Raw genomic sequence first — 17,397 nt, 5'->3', positions numbered from 1 at the left:
GTCTGATGCTGATGGGGACACTTTTGCACAGCCTTTGCAGAGTCACATCTACGTCTGTTTATCCTGATGGTAAAAACGTTTGACATAAATGTAAGACAAATTTTCACGTGTCCATGTGACCAGATTTTTTTCAAAGCTAAGTAAGCTGCACTGTTAAAGCATTAGACTGCGACTGTGTTATAATAGAGTAAATTATATTGGGGAAAAAAATCTGAGAAAACATTTTAGCTGCACGAACAGACGCTTTATTAACTATTTATTTGAAGATGACATTTTTCAATGTGACTACTTTTTTAAATTTAGGATTTAAAAGAGAGTTTAGAGTCATTCAATTTCCCAAATATTCATCACAGCAGTTTTTCTGCAATATGTAAATATTACTTTCTAGACTGTCCTGATTTGGTGAAAAACACACATGCTGTTTTAGAAACTTTTAACCAAAGACGAGAATGATTCAGCCTTCCTTTTGTGGTTTCCTGCTAACCTTGTTTCTTCTCGTAACTTAGTATGGTGTCAGTTGTATTTAGCAGCATTTTAGAGAAAATCTGACTATCTTCCTTTAAATCGACTCCTAGTAGCGAATGACCCCAAATAATTCACTTATTGTTTTTTTATGAAGTGTTCTTTTCCTTTTTTTTTCAGGAGTCCAAATAACTTTTGTTTTCTATAAAAGTAACATCTTTAATTTGCCAGTGAGGTAATGATCACTCAGTCCAGTAGTCATGTTATAGTCATACCCATTATAATAACCTCTTTATTAAAGCATTACATTCATTTAACAAAGCTAGAAAGTTATCATACAATCATTATTTGATGAGGGTGGCCTGTAAATAACTATCAAAGTAAAAGTCCTTTGTGGAAATAACACTATATTAAGGCCAATACGTTCTAATTCAATACAGTTTGTCCACTGGATTACATTACTGCGAATACCCTAGTCCATAAAAACCATAATCCCTTCACCTTTTGCAACTCCACTCTCTACTGTAGATGTTGTAGCCAACCACATTTAGTGCAGCAGAGCCATAATTTGTAGGAGAAAGTCAGTTCAGTTATTGAGAGCAAAAAAGAAAGACAGAATAGTAGTTGGGTGTAAATAAGATAAAAACCCACAACATGCATGCAGGGGATGATGGAAAACTATAGTCAGGAAGAATAAAGAAGAATCAAGACAGGCAAAGAATAAAAGTTAAAATTTATTGATTAAAAACAGATGAATAGTGATGATTTAGGAAGTATGGCAAAGTCGTCAGGTGAATGACCTTCAGTCGGCTTTTCTGTCCACTTCCAAACACAAATCCTTTCTACTAAGGCAAAGGTCATCTCACCACAGAGACAACAGGTAAGGCCAAAGAATCACTCACAACAAAGAATCACCAAGCTTCATCAGAGAAGAACAGCCGTCATTTTATTCAGTTAATGTGTTTGATTTTTAATGGTTAGTAAAACAGAGGACTTCAGAGCCATTCATGCCGAACTCCCTCCTAATGTTTCACAGGGTAGCTGCATGGAGCCCCAGGTGTTGCCAGGCAACCCTACAGGCATTTGTAAACAAAGAGCAGAAGTCCTTTTCTTCTGACAGACAGACCAAAGACTGACCATGAATGCACGAACTACACTAGCTACAGTGGGACCGTGGTGTAAATCCGCCTAAATGTGATGAAGTTACACAGTGACTAAGTCAGCCATGAGCTCAAGCACACTGTCTGCTGTGATAGAGAAGCTGATTCGCAGCCTATGTCTGAATGACTTTCCCGGTGGAAATGGCACATGGGTAAGTATCTAAAACACTGACTTGTCTATAAATACTTTAGAGTCTAAGACATTAAAAACATGGATTCAATCTGCAGAGAAACACCAAAGGGAGTGCGGAGCGAGCAGAGATGGAGTCCACGGATGCTCTCCTGGATCTGCTGAGCTGCCCTCATTCTCCATGGCGCCATGATGCAATGTGGAGCCCTCAAGCTTTGCCTCTCAGACAGCTGGCTGTGCTCACACCTGAACGCCTCCACGCCCCCTTCATTTACAACTACTTCACTTCACTTCGTATTGTTGACAGAGACGTGAGTAGGCCTCTCATTAGGAGTGCACCTGTGTTCACTGATAGCCTTTGGCAACAGTCATTGATCAGTCTATGATCCACAGTCATTCAGAATAAAACATTTTGTACCCCAGATTGAGAAGGAACCATATGAGTATCTTCACTGACTGTGATGTGCAACATAAAAAGTAATAATTTTAATACAACTCAAAAAACAACAGTTGAAAAAGAAAAAGAGTTTTGTAATATGAAGGGTTATTGGGGGTGAATTTTATATTTGTCCCAATGTTAAACTGCTGTCAGTTTGTCTAATGTTTCTTTGCCACAGATTAGCTCAAAGCTACCAGTTTGCCTCGGATGACTCCTCACCCCACTATTTATCATAGCACGGATTTATTTAATGTTTGATGCTTTTACACATTTGTAAAGGTTTATCTTCTGTCTGTCTGCGTGTTCAGGTAACAGCCATTGACGATGGCCTGTTGAAGTTCTCAAAGCTGGAGGAGCTGGTGCTGAGTGCTAACAAAATCTCAGAAGTACCCACAGTACACCTTCCCCGCACTTTAAAGGCAAGTCCCAGTCCTGCTTCAGCTTGAATTTGCAGCTCTTAACAGATTAAGTGTAGACAGCATTGTTATCATTTAAATGTGATTCATGATTCACCAAAAAACACTATAGCTGTCCCTTTCTGCATCATCAAAGACGACACCCTTGCTTTCGGATTTACCCATGAGATCTGCCTTAGTTGAAGCCTTTAAGCTCAGTTGAATGAAGTTTGCAAAGCCCTCTGGAGAAAATTTTTATGGTTAGATGAGACAAAGACTGAGCTATTGAGTTTGGAAGAATCAAGGTGAGCTTTCAAATCTGAGAACACTGTACCAGCTATCAAGCATGGCGGCGGTTGCATCATGCTCTGTTTTGCTGCCATTTATATTGTCACATTGCAACACATGCAAGTGGATAGAATAATGGAGGAGGAGGACTACCTCTAAATCTTTCAACTTCACCTCAAATCAACAGCTACATGGTTGAAAGTTGGACACATTTGGCAGTCCCAGCAGGACAATAATCCCAAACAAACTGGTTTTGGAATGGACACAGTAGGCTAACATTAAACTTCCCTTAATGACCTTCCCAAAGTCTGGTTAAAAGTTGGGTCTGTGCCAGCAAAATCAACCAGTTTGAACTCGAACAATTCTGCCAAGAAGAGTGGTCAAATATCCAGCCAGGCTACCAATAGTGTCTCATCCAGGTGCAACTTGCTAAGGGGCGTTTAACCAAATATTAGTGGGGGTGTGTGTAAAAGTCTGAGCCTCTGTGTACATGTTTACCCTGTGTGAAGACGAAATCCAAAATAAATTCAAACTTCTGCACTCAATTCTTGTTTTTTAAAGTCATTAAAGACATGTGTGCTGTAAAAACTTTAAACCACGGAAAAATAACAGTTCAAATTAGCACTAAACCCATGATGACTGTGTGTAAATTCTGAACACAAGCGTCTGTAGGAAAGTGGTTTTAACGTGTTGATGCACTGAGAGCTTAGCCCAGCACAGTCTGGCAGTGGCGGCCTGAACGAGGGGTGCGTAGAGTCATCTGCAAATCCAGCCACACTGCTGGCTTTGAAGATGCAGTGAGAATCAGATTCAGATTCTGTGATGGAGGAAAGAGCTTCTCAGCTGTTCTCACTCTCTGCCACACAGTCTCTCAATCTGATTTTGTGCAGTTTCACTATCATATACCGATGCAGCTGCTCTGGATGGTCTTGATAGTCCCTCAGTAGGAATGTGGTGAGGATGGGAGGTGGGATGTAGGCTTTCCTCAGTTTTTGCAGAAAGTAGACATCCTGGCTATTGAGATGTTCAAGTTCTGCACCAGGCGAAGACCGAGGAATCTGATGCTCTTGACAACCACAGCCTAGATAACACGAGAAGGTGACGATGACAAGTGCTGCAACCAGTGTGCAGTGTCACACTTGATCTTTTGCTTTCGCGTTCTCGCTCTGTTCCCTCTCTCTTTCACTCTTTTATCTCTCTTTGTCTCTTTCGTTCAGCGTGCACACAATAACACATACATGCCAAGGACTGTGAAGCTTTAAAGTTTTGGGCTTTAATGCACAATCAGACTTATAGCTCAGCAGCTCAAGTCAATCAGTCCTTGGTGTTTATTTTGTTTGTTTCTTTTTCATTTTCAGATCTATGATGATGACGCCCAGCAGGCTTTTATCTGAAAGTTCAGAGAACATAGTGTAGCTGATGCTGCATGGAGATGAGTGAGTGACACATTTTGACCATGTTTCTTTCAAAGATTTTGGAGCTACGTGCAAACCGGCTGTCGTCTTTAGACAGCCTCACCAGCGGTGCTCCTCCTCCCCACCTGCAGTACCTCGGCCTCGGCTCAAACACTCTGGGTTCCCACAATGATGTCACTCATCTTACTGGAAGACAGTGGTTAGTTCATAATACACACCACACATGCACAGACACACACACATACACACAAACCGGAAGCTTTCTGGCATTTTAAGAAAACCAAACCAGGTCAAATCAAGCTTTCAAGTGCAATTGTGTACTTTCTAATCAGTCAGCAGGTGACATTACTTCATTGCAGGTTGCTTTTATGTGGATTTACTTCTCTTTCACACCTGTGTGTCATACTTGCACTGATCAAACTGAAGCAATATCAGCTGGTTTGCTGCTAAAGTGGCCACCAGAGACTAAAACACACCCTGTTGGGAGTAAAATCTTTTCATCTCACCCACAAAACTGTGAGGAAAAAACAGAGCTTTCACAGTTTACAGAATTATAATACCAGAGGGGAATACAGGTCTGATGATGTCTGTGTCTGTTGCAATCAAAAGGAAGTATTACAGCTTCATGTTAGAGCTCTGAGGCTTCTGCTCTTAATCATCACTTAACCAGAACTGCAGACATCTACAAACCCGTCAGGATTTTTCAGAACAGGAAGTGTTAAACATCTTGTGAAAACAGGAGTATAATGGCTCGTACAGGGGAGAGAGGAGCCTTGTTGAGCAGCTTTTGGATGGACTTCTTTTGTCCTCCACTTGTCCAGTTCCCTCAAGATTTTTTAAGGACACACTGCACACAGTGCCCATAAATGTCATGTTTTTGGCTTGTAGCTCGTTGGAAATCGTCTCATTGGTGCAAAAATACTATTTTATGCCTACCAAACTATGTTATGTTATATGTTGGGTGTAGTCTATGTCATTTTCACCAATTCAGTTAATAAAATGGGAACAAGTGGTGTGTTTTTATTTTATTCATAGGTCAAACAAAAAAACAAGCAAAAAAAACCCCAAAAACAAAAAACACAACAAAAACTTTACTTTGAAAATGGACAATGACAAGAAGTGGACTGAAAACGAGTGAAAAACAAACAAAACACTTTAGAAAGCCTGGAAAACGAATGCTCAACACCAATTAAAAAATAGCTTGGCTCCTTGGAAGCAAAAATATAGAGAAGACTTTTACACAGTATTTTACAAATCTACAAAAATGTGATTTGAACGTTGAGTGAACCATGGAAATTCATGAAGTGTCTTGATAGAGTGTCGGGTGAGCTGCTTCTGTGCACCTTTAGTTTTTTCAAGATCAAGATCAACCCCCTTCAACCTGATAGCTGTGAAGGCCACAGCATTCGAATGATATCACGGCCTATGAATGACCGGCTCCATATCAGGAAAATCCCAGCAGAAATTTACCATCGTAATGCAAAAATGATCAGTCAGAACAGCATCGTCATGATTTGCAGTGAATTTTATCTCCATTGGTGGGCGGCTGGATCCCCGTTGGTACACATGCACACACAGTTTGTGATTTTAAGGGTAACTTTCCAAGTGTGACCACTGACTGAGGGTATTTTAGAGCCTGAGATTGTCTCAAAAAGACACAGTTGCATTGATGTTTATAGTTTGAAACACTAGAGGACCAAACATACAGCTTTGATTTTATTTCTTTTTTGGAGTTACGTTGATCAGGTGCCTTCTGTGGCCCCCTTGGTCCATTCACTGAGACGGTGTCCCACATTTCGAATGGCGTTCATTTTTGAAACTCAACTCTGTGAGAGAGACAGACGCAATGTTTCTGTTACGCAGTGAACTTTATCAGTAAAAGTTGGACTTGTCTTGGCTGTCATCATGGGTTTCCTGCAGGTTAACCTGACACCGCCCTTTGCTGCCTACGCTACACCCAAAGATTGCAGCTCACAACTGATAAACACCACATAAGAAAAAATTAGAAGGAAACGCAGCTACATCAGTCAAGCCCGGGAAACTTTAAGTAACTGGCTTAAACTAGTCAAAAGGGTTTTTACAAGTGCTCATCAGTCATTTGTGTGCCATACAATGAAACTGTCATTGGTTGCATCCCAACTGAAACCTCAGCATTAACAACCAGAACAGCAAAAAGGAAGGAAACAAAAACAGGCATGACATCATAGACGGAGGAAAAAACAGGTTTAAAAAAAGAAAAAAGAAAGAAAAGAAAATCAAAATTTTAAAAGAGATTTTAAAGGCGATTTAAGTGAATCTGGGATGTCGCGGGAGGAGATTTGCATTGTGGATGCAGAATGAGATTATTACATCTGGATCTTAAATGACTGGCACACACACTGTAGCTGACATTTAGCGATAACTGTGATAACAGCCTACAAGGATGCTGTGTCATAGCCATTCGCAGTTGACTTGATTTTGATTTCCCAGATAAATTTCTTTGAAATTCATGACTAAATAAAGCATATTTTGAATATGACTGACGTGTTTAGATCAGGGATGTCAAACTCCTTTTATAGTGTGGGCCACATACATTTTGAACTTAATTAAGTGGGTCGAATTGGTGAAACTCAGCCTGTATTTATATTTACTGTGAGCCCAGTGTAAAAAAAAAAGATCAATTTTTTGATCTTTTTTTATGTTTGACACCCCTGGTCTAGAGAAACTGTAACTATTTTAGACACGGACGGATTCGTGTCAGTGCGACCCTGGGTGGAAATTACACTCAGGGATGAGGAGTAATGGCTCCTGCGTTTCTGTGAAAAACTATTTTGTGCTCCTCAGTTTCACTATGTATATACATTCCCTGGCCACTTTATTAGGCACACCATTTCAGCTGCTCATGAGCGCAAATATCTAATTAGCCATTCACGATGTAGCAATACAGTGTGTTTAGGCATGTATGAAACTGAGTATCAGAATGAGGAAGAAGGATGATTTAAGTGAGTTTGGATGACAGCTGTTGATCTTCAGGGATTTCCCAGAACCATCTCTATGAGTTATAGAGAACAGGTTGAAATAGAGAAAGTATCCAGTGTGTGTGTGTGTGTGTGTGTGTGTGTGTGTGTGTGTGTGTGTGTGTGTGTGTGTGTGTGTGTGTGTGTGTTATATATTATTATATTTTTCTTTATGACTTTTATGTCACACCCAAAACAACCTGCTGACATTCAATTGGGGTGAAAAACGAAAAGCTGCTTGTCAGCTGAGAGAGGGAGATAAGCTACAGCAGCCAAAGGCCGCAGTGTGTCCCACACCTGTTAGCTAAGAACAGGAAACTGGGGCTACAATTCACACAGATTCAACATGAAAACATGGTGAAAAACATGATCCATCCTGCCTCATATCAACAGTTCAGGCTGACTGTTAAAGTGAAACAGTGTTTGTGTGTGTGTGTGTGTGTGTGTGTGTGTGTGTGTGTGTGTGTGTGTGTGTGTGTGTGTGTGTGTGTGTGTGTGTGTGTGTGGTGTGAGGTATTTTATTGGCACACTTTGGCCCTCTTAGTACGAACTGAGCATCGTTTAAATATCATAACCTATCTGAGTATTATCCATCCCATGAAGATGGATGGAAGATGTGTTAAAACACAGTTAATAGCTGCATGAATGAAATAAGATATCTGTCATCTTCTTTAACATCTATTTGGATCAGAAGTTGTCTCATACACATCTGTCCTGTAAAGCCAGCACCTCTGTCTGTCCTCAGGCCACAGCTGGTGTGTCTGGACCTCAGCAACTGTGGGTTTCAGGACCAGCCAGCTCTGCTAAATGGCTTGAGCACCCTGCCTTGCCTCAGGACGCTGCTGCTGGAGGGAAATCCTTTCACGCTTGCATCTTCATACCCAGGACTGACTGTGGACAGCCTCCCGCAGCTTTCCTGTCTGGACACCTCATGGATTTCCCCGGAGGAGAGGATTCGCTTTAGGGGCTTGGCCAAGATGAGTGGTGAGTGTGTAAGCTGCCCTATGAGCCCTGTGAGCGAGGGCCCCAGATTTCTATATAATTTTAATGCACACTGAGCATGTGCTTACAGGTCATAACATCAGAATACTTTTTACTTTGCACAGGCCTGGCAGTAGGCATAGCGTCACCCACAGTGAGCGTGGGCAGGATGATGGGAATTCCAGATCCTCGGATGACTGTGGATGACAAAGCTCCCGTTTTCCCTGTGGTCAGCTACCACTATTTTATCACCTACGAGTTCCTGAGGCATCAGACACCTGCTCACTCTGTGACGTATCCTTCCCACACATTTTTAGCATAGCTACAAGTTTAAATGTTTTTAAATGTTTTGGGCCTCATTCTAATATGGTTTTAAGCATTTAAGCTTTGGACGTACAATTGTCAGAATAAAGAGTGCAATTTAGTCAAACAACATATTTCCTTCCTGTGTTAAAAGATAAAGCTACCCACACGCTGATAAGTTCGTCATTTGTTGTTTCCACCTTGGTTACGCAATCTCTCTACTACACACTACATCTTCACATCTTTCTTCTTCTTCTTTATTAAAATTTTACTACAAATTGAGGTTTGTGGGGTTTTTTAACCTCACCTTTCTTTTGTTGCACGTGATTAATGTATTTACTTCACTGCTGTAACTAAATTAAGAGCAACAAGCAGCAACAAAATCCTTCTAAAATCTCTATCTAGCAATTTACCGGCAATCTTAAGATTTGCTTTAAATTTCTAAATATCTTTTAATGCAACTGTATCTAATGTATTACATTAGATACAGTTATAAACCCTGTTTAACTTTAACAGGCCAACAAAGTTTTGCTTGCATTTACAGAAAAAGGTGAACGAGTCATGGTGAAACATAGACATAATATTTAATCCCACATTGGGGAAATTCACTTATTACAGCAGCACAAATGTGAAATTGAGATATTATATATTAGAAAACTAAAAATAGAAAAAATTAATAAGAAAAATCGTGTAACGGCTATTACATGCAGTAAAATGCAACAAGATTTTTTGTACAGTTCAGTGAGAGTGAAGGAGAAATATTGTTAGTATTAATTTTACATGGCATGAGTAATATTTTTATGTTATTATAATACAGTATATATACATATGTGTGTGAGTGTGTACCTGTTTAGACATCTTTGTGGGGACCAAAAATCCTGGTCCCCACAAGTTTGAAGGCATTTTTCAGACTTAAAATGTGGTTTTAGTGTCAGGGTTACAATTAGGTTATGGTTAGGGTAAGGGTAAGGGTTAGGCATTCGTTTTTGATGGTTAGGGTAAGGGTAAGCGGCATGGGTAAGTACATGAGTACACACGTGCCATAGGACACATTTACAGTGCAGTAATGTTTAAAAAAATGTTGCATTTACTGACAAGGTTTGGGAGCATTAATAGTTTTCTTTTTTTATACTTCTTTAATATGTAAATGTATTTATTCTTCTAAAATGGCAACTGCTTGTTTTTCTACTACACATCTGTCAGATCTGATGACTTTGTGGCCATTGACTGATTGACTCAGTAGCCACTTTATTAGGTATAGCTGTATGTTAATGCAAAAATCTAATTAGCCAGTCACACAGCAGCAACTCAAAACAACCCGCTGACGTTGACACTGAGCACCAGAACGGGGAATAACTATTTCACACACTGCTGATCTACTAGGATTCTAACACACAACCATCTCATACAGACAATGCTCTAATCGCTGGAGAGATTGTAACTCCACTTTCTATGTTGTAGACAGCAACAAGTCTTTAACGTCACAAAAACACAATACACAAGCCACACACTTCAGTCAAAAAGGAAAACGAGCACATCATTTCCTAAATTTAAGCACACAACTGGGAGGAAAAAGGACTCAGAGTACCACAGAAGTAAAATTATCCCATTACTCCAAATTGAAATTGATTTTCTTTTTTTTTACAGAAACTTGACACTGAGACAAAATCTGACACAAGATCTGTGACTGAAGGCCAACGATCAAACGAGAACGGCGAAAAACAGACGTCCAAACAAGATGGCGGCATTCTGAACTCAGAGAAACCCAGTTGTGGCAACACATGTGGTAATAACACTTATCTCATCTGACCTGTGTGTCTTTGACGTAAACGTCTGACTGCAGATGAAGCACAGCAGACACTGTGACAGCTTTTTGTACAGACACTTTGATTTCTTAAACTTGGTGATGTGTCCTGTTCAAATGAGAGAATTTTTCTCTTATAAAGTTTGTGGAATTTACACAAGTGCTTTAAAGGAAACTACAGTCAGATCAGCCGATGAAGAGTGAAGTATGCCTACATAACCTGAAACCAAATGACGAACCTGATCTTTTATCGCCTTCATCAGGTGTCAAAGGCACTGATGAGCAGCCAGTTTATATCTGGTTTACTTGTGTGTTTTCTTTTACTGCAGTGTGTAGTCATAACGATTCAAAAGCTGGACTTTTTTGTATGTTTTTCTTATTTACTCCTCAGAAGTGTTAAGGCACAGCACGTCCAAGCTGTCGTGGTCAGAGAGCATGGACTTCGGTGACACGCAAACCCACACTGTGAGCGCTCTGGGAGATTTAAAGAAATTCCTCAATCGGGGACTGCGTTTATGCTTAGAGGAAGAAAAGGTACAGAAAGTCAGGTTTGATAGGGTGTGTGATTGCTCAGGCCTGCAGCCAAATTTTTCTGATTCACTGAAAGTTCTTCACTGAAACCTGAAATCACTCAAAGGCACTTTGAAGAAGTTAAAGTGCTTCATTGGGGTCATCTTGAATTCAAAGACACACAAAAATCAAAGTGAAAAAATTATCACTTTCTGGAAAAGGGTGGAGTGCCCACTCCGGGTCAGGGATGAGACCCTGAGTTTAAGTATCTCGGGGTCTTGTTCACAAGTGATGGGAGAAGGGAGCGAGAGATCGACAGACGGATTGGTGCAGCGGCTGCAGTGATGCAGACGCTGTACTGGGCTGTTGTGGTGAAGAGAGAGCTGAGTGTGAAAGCAAAGCTCTCAATTTACCGGTTGATGTACGCCCCTACCCTCACCTATGGTCAGGAGCTGTGGGTAGTGACTGAAAGAACGAGATCGTGGATACAAGCGGCAGAAATGAGCTTCCTCCGAAGGGTGGCTGGCCTCTCCCTTAGAGATAGGGTGAGAAGTTCGGCCATTTGGGAGGGGCTCAGAGTTGAGCCGCTGCTCCTCAACATTGAACGGAACCAGCTGAGGTGGTTCGGGCATCTGACAAGGATGCCTCCTGGGCGAGGCCTCCTGGGCGAGGTCTTCCAGGGATGTCCCACCGGGAGGAGGCCCTGGGGCAGGACACACTGGGTAGATTATATATCTCGGCTGGCCTGGGAACGCCTTGGTGTTCCCCCGGATAAGCTGGATGAGGTGGCTGGGGAGAGGGAGGTCTGGGCTTCTCTGCTTGGGCTGCTGCCCCTGCGACCCGGCCCCGGATAAGCGGAAGAAAATGGATGGATGGAAAAAATGATGCTGCAGGCTCGTCCGTTTTGCCAAACTTTCAATGCAGCAACTCAGAATGGTCTGTATGACCCCATGTGGTAGTATGCACGTAATGTGACGATGGATGAGGTCCTGCGGATCTAATCCCAGATCTGGACCAGGGTATCACTCTTGGACAGTCTGAGGTGCAACCTGGTTAGATGGACTACCCCTCCATGGGTATACCTCCCCAGACAATCACTGGGTCACCACCAAACCGGTCATGCTGAAGGATGTTACAGGCAGCTTAAGGTTCACCTCAGCCTCTCCTGACCCTTTCATGTCTGTCACATGTGCTCAGGGTGAACCGGCTCTCATTTGTGAAAAGTGGTGGACCTGCCAGTTCTGGTATTCTGTAGCTAAGAGCCAGACAGTGAGCACAGCGCCTACTAAATGACATTGTCCTCAGGCCACCCTCATGAAGTCTGTTGAAGTCTGAGGTCATTTTGTAGCTGTGGCAGAGCTTATCTTGTTCCTCTGTGCGCACTAGGGTAGATACCGGTACTGTTGATGGCTTAAGGACCTTCTACGGCCCTGTCCCGCTCTACTAGAGTAAGTGTCTGTCTCCTGGAATCTCGTCCATGCTATTGAGACAGTCCTGGTCCAGGTGTTACCTCCTACCACCAGCAGTGACACAGATCCTACTGCCAGCAACCTCCACCTGTAAAACCATTCGTGTTATGGGGGTTGTCTTATTGTTCTCACTGTAGTGCACCTGTTGTTAATTTCATTAACACCAAAGCATCTGAAACTGTTTAAAAAAAAACCCTCTGATACTAAACTGACCTGATCAATATCCCAGGAGTTTAATCGACTTGATGCTGCACTCTGATTAAAAAGAGTTCCAGTTGATGATAACCTTGGGCCTGTTCAGTACTAATGTTGTCTCTGTAAGCTTATTGATGAGGCTCTCCACAACAGTCACAGTTTATCATGTTGACCAAAATTATTTGGTTAAACCTAAAAATAAATATATTAGAAGCAGGAGACAATGAGCAGGTCACGAGCATGTGTACTCGTACTCAGGGTCTCAGCCCTCCTGAGAAATGGGTCATTTGGTAGCAAATCAAACACGCAGATGCAATAAGGGAGGAAGGCACCTTATCAGATTTAGCACATAGAACACCAGAAATATTCAATTTTATTTCTGAAGCAGACAATGAGCTGAAGATTTGTTGGCCACTGTGAGCCGCAAAATGAATCGAAACTCATAGTTTGTGGTTTTAGGTCCTGTCATGGCCTGCAGCTTCTGAAGAAGTCCCGCTGACCAAAGCCAACCAAACTGGAAAAGAGAAGAAAGGCAGGAGGGAGAAAGAAGTGAGTGTATCATGTAATACCATTGAACTGTAGGTACAGCCATCACCTAACTCACCGACTGCAGACACAATAATGAACTTATTTTCAGGGAAATCTTGCACCGTTGTGGAACGTGGAAGAAACTTTGTGATGTGGACAGATACTCTGATTTTTACGTCTGGGTTCAGTGTCGGAAGCTATGCTTTATTGCATACTGTATATTCCTTTCAACGCTGATGGTGCCTTTACTTCAGAGATGCAGGCTTTTGACGAGTGTCAGGGGTGATTTGTGCAACACTAGGCGAAAGCATATAAAGGTTCAAAAGTTCAAAATGGACCAAAAAGTGACCCTTGGGGAATCCCAAGAGCTGTTTCTGTTTGGTGCTTATCATAAATACTGAGAGATTAAAGGTATGCACATTTTTTCTGTTACGGTGGAGTGGGTGGAGATAAGTGTCAGGGAAATAGCAGTAAATCTAAAAAACAACTAAAAGGTTCATGTTTATATGTGGCACCTTCTTTTTTGCATAACAGACCTTTAACATGCACTTGATGGTACAGGGAACTGTGATCTCAGATGAATATTTCTGGAGGTGTTCCTGAGTCCATGGAGGGATTTCTGTGACATGTTTTTAATGCAGTGCTGCCTGACGATCCAACGATCTCTTGCGTAAGGAGATTCCTCCAGATTATCTGAATCTGTTGATTTGATTATTCTGAAATCATTTATAGATGCAGTTTTTTGCAGGTTGGTGAACCTCTGCCCATTTAAGTTCTGTGTAACTTTCCCTCTATAAGATTATATCCAATCATGTTACTGACCAGTTGCCAGTAAACCTAGTTGTAATAGTCACTTACTTTTTCAGGTTTTTGTTGCTCCCGTGCCAACTTTTTAAAGATGTGTTGCTGCCAATAAAAATATTAACTCACTCACTTTAAACACTTTCTGTGTCCTGTGGTGGATAAAATTTGGGTTTATGGATTCTGGTTTTATTTTATTTATTTTAATTTTTTTTAGAAATGGGGTTGTAATCAACCGAAACATAATAACTGCTTGGAAAGCCTCAATGGGACTGTATATAAACAGAAAGTTATTTAATGTCAATGGTCTCTTCTTTCTAGTCTCCAGTTAAATCTGATTTCACCAAGTCTAAAGACAAAAATAAAAAATCTGTATCTGAGCTGGTCCAAGATGCCCCGATCAGACGAATCCTTGGCTCCGTGCACATCCCCCTGCAAAGCCTGGTCAGAGGAGGCCAGCAGGTTAAAGTCCTCTGTGACTTTGGCATGCTGCACACAGACTCTGAGGTGGAAGCAACACAAACACATCAAAAGGCAAGTTTGCACATATGAGTTTATGTTTTGCTGAGATATTATTGCTGTTTTCTGGATGAGTTACATGGGACAAAGGTTAAAATAGGAAAATCCATCCAAAAGAGTAGCATTGTAGGAAAGGACACAAAAAACAAATTGACATGTCCGGGCTATTTTTTTCGTACATCTTTAGGATTTGGGAAGGAAAATCAAAGACGACAAGAAGGAGGACAAGGAAACAAAAGGGAGGCAGCACAATGCAGCATCGTCAAAAGGTTAGCGAGAAGACTGCTTCATGACAAAATGGCTTTGACATACATAAGACAGGATAAAAGCACTAGACCACTTTGAGAGTCAGAGCAGCTGTAGATGCTGTGGTCTGTGTCTAGGAGAGGATATTAAGAAAGAAGGCAAAGAATGAAATTGCATCATTAGTCAGTGAGCTTTTCTTTTTCCGTCTCTGTAATCCTGCGTGATTTCGGCAGATAAAGAGAAGAAGTCACTTGAGGTGCACGACTCAATAACCAGCCAACAGGAACCGGTGATTGTGGAGCTGATTGTGGAGCTGAAGAAATGGCAGACTGCATCTGAAGCTCACCACTTCCTCCTGCCACAAACCTCCTAAGGCAGACTGCTCTCCCCGGGGTCCGTTTGTCCTTCCTTCCTCATGACTGTTAACTGTGACCGTACCGTTGATTTAACTGCATAATAAATTTCTTGCCTCTGCAAAGTACCGCGTTACCAGGCTGCTGTATTTGCATCCTATGTGCATCCTATGTGCATGTTCTGTGTGCATTTAAGTGGACTGGAAAATGTCCGTACTTAGGGCTTATTCAGAACCTCAAATTAAATATCATACCCAACTTTGTGTTCATGTGACATGGAAAAACCACCCAGACTGACAGATTCCTTTTAACTACATGGAAGCTATTTTTTTTTTTTAACTTAAATCCACTCAGTGAATCACCATCTTGTGGTGGTGGAGGGGTTTGTGTGTCTCAGTGAGCCCAGGGGCTATGTTGCTGAGGGGTTTTTGCCCCAAAGCAAATTAGTCCTGTATGAAGGGCCAGACAAAGAGTGATTCAGAGGACCTCTGTAGAAGTAAAGAAATCAAGAGAACGAATTACTGTGCCCAAGATGGGGTTACCAGGGCCCCTGCCCTGGAGCCAGTCCTGAGGAGGGTGGTCAAGTGAGAGCGCCCTGGGCCCGTTGGACCCAGCCACTCCAGTAGGGTGGGTTCAGTGATGGAGAATGTCAGCACTGAACCCCATTAGAGCCTAACTTTTTATATTTTTTCAAGTGACAAAAAGCAGTTGTGGTAACTTTATTAAATTATTAAAGTGATTATCAAAGCTTAGATCACTGTCGAAAAAATAATGCCAAGCTTCATAACTTGTTCACTGTGTTTCAGAGAAAGGATGATAAATTATTTTATGTCTTTGACTTTTTGGAGTAACAACAAATATTTCCATCTTATCTCTTTTCACTTCTGAAAAGTTTCTAGAAAATTAATCAAGAATCTGACCCGTTAAACAAGTTAAATTGTGATCCTTGAAATGTCTCTGTGAAAGAATCATAATACATCACTGTTGACCTTCAGGTCATCAGTGACTTCAGTAAGAGCCGTTTCTGTGCTGTGGTTGGTTCTGATTGGTACTTATCAGAAATACTGACATTAAAAGTATGAATATTTTTTTTCAATTAGGGTTGAGTGGGTGGAGATGAGTGTCAGGGGTGAGTTCTGACAGAAGAATAGCAGCAACAGTGAAAAGGACTGTTTATAAGATGGTAGTGAGACCTGCTGTGATCTATGGTTTGGACATGACAGCCCTGACAAAATGGAATGATGAGACCAGGATGGACACATTAGGCTGAGTGGTTTGGAGACAAAATTAGAGGCAATGCTGAGTTGGTTTGGACTGAGTTGGTTTGAAGATTAGTGGTTACAATGGACAAAGGATGCTGAAGGTGGAACCGTCGGGCCAGAGGAAAGGAGGAAGACTACAGTAGAGGTTCATGGATGTAATGAAGGAGGACATGCAGGAGGTTGGTGTGACAGAGGAGTATATCACAGATCATAGCGCTTATAAAAGAGTCTTACAGCAAATATGAAGTCCTTATTAAAGGGGATTGATAATATAACTAGGTGTTAAAATATATTAAATAAAAAAAGCCCGCCAGGCAAGTGCTCCAGATTTGGCTTCTGGAGCTTTCTAAGTGTGCCTCTATGAACACGTTTGCAGTCTATTAAACAATTCCCCCTGGTTTAGTACTCTGGTTTTGAAATGTATAAAATAAAGGTTTGCATATTTAGTGTACTGTAGTGTACAACAAGGTGGAAGGATTCAGGTGTGACACACAGATATTATTATGAAGGAATTGTGCACAAAGATGCTTCATTTACCCATAAACGTTTTATTTTTTAATACACCAATATTGAAAACATGTTGCGAGAAATGCCAAAGTGTTTCACCGTTTCATACAGAAATGATCTTCTAAGAAACTTTTTTTGGAAAGGCCATTACAGGAACTGAGAACTTATAAGCATCAAGTCCATTAATTAACAGTTTCTTTTATTCTTATCAATCTTCCTGTAGTCCTTTTCAAAGTCCATAAAAAAAGTTCCCTATTAAAGCCAAACAGCATTGCTTTTTGCTCCAACTCCATATCAGAGCAAGGAAACCTCTCCCTGTTACAAATTTACACTCATACTATCAAATCTTTAAGTACATAGCATTTCCAGGCATAAAAAATAAACTATAGCTCCCAGACTTTGCGCAAACGGACATTTGTTTTTCAATCAAGTCATTTACAGCTTCAAATAAACAACTTTTATGATATTATATTATCTCTGTAACCCCCTTACAAGCTGTGCAAACGGTGTTAACATACCGATAAATTAAATGATTTGAAGAAGACTGCTGCTTCTCCCAGAATGATACAGTGGGGCAAAAAAGTATTTAGTCAGCCACCGATTGTGCAAGTTCCCCCACTTAAAATGATGACAG

General features: G+C 41.2%; 1 protein-coding gene across 3 annotated transcripts; it reads left to right on the top strand.

The window, feature by feature from the left end:
- Positions 1-1,563: 1,563 nt before the first annotated feature.
- On the top strand, positions 1,564-15,110 carry LOC308404487 (leucine-rich repeat-containing protein 43-like). 3 transcript variants are annotated; one of them, XM_080894559.1, is made up of 12 exons: positions 1,564-1,774; positions 1,851-2,063; positions 2,500-2,610; positions 4,346-4,488; positions 8,031-8,269; positions 8,392-8,495; positions 10,217-10,355; positions 10,765-10,907; positions 13,007-13,096; positions 14,198-14,410; positions 14,583-14,664; positions 14,875-15,110. In XM_080894559.1, the coding sequence occupies exons 1-12, from the start codon at positions 1,688-1,690 to the stop codon at positions 15,012-15,014; spliced, it is 1,704 nt and encodes a 567-aa protein (XP_080750685.1). In that variant the 5' UTR covers positions 1,564-1,687; the 3' UTR covers positions 15,015-15,110. The 3 variants fall into 3 exon arrangements, with proteins under 3 accessions (XP_080750685.1, XP_080750686.1, XP_080750684.1); XM_080894560.1 differs by having other exon boundaries at positions 8,392-8,555; positions 10,765-10,838; XM_080894558.1 differs by having other exon boundaries at positions 8,392-8,555.
- The last annotated feature ends 2,287 nt before the right edge of the window (positions 15,111-17,397 follow it).

Source organism: Rhamphochromis sp. 'chilingali' (genome assembly GCF_963969265.1).
Source record: "Rhamphochromis sp. 'chilingali' genome assembly, chromosome: 10".
Classification (NCBI taxonomy): Eukaryota; Metazoa; Chordata; class Actinopteri; order Cichliformes; family Cichlidae; genus Rhamphochromis; species Rhamphochromis sp. 'chilingali'.
This window is presented reverse-complemented; position numbering and strand designations above follow the sequence as displayed.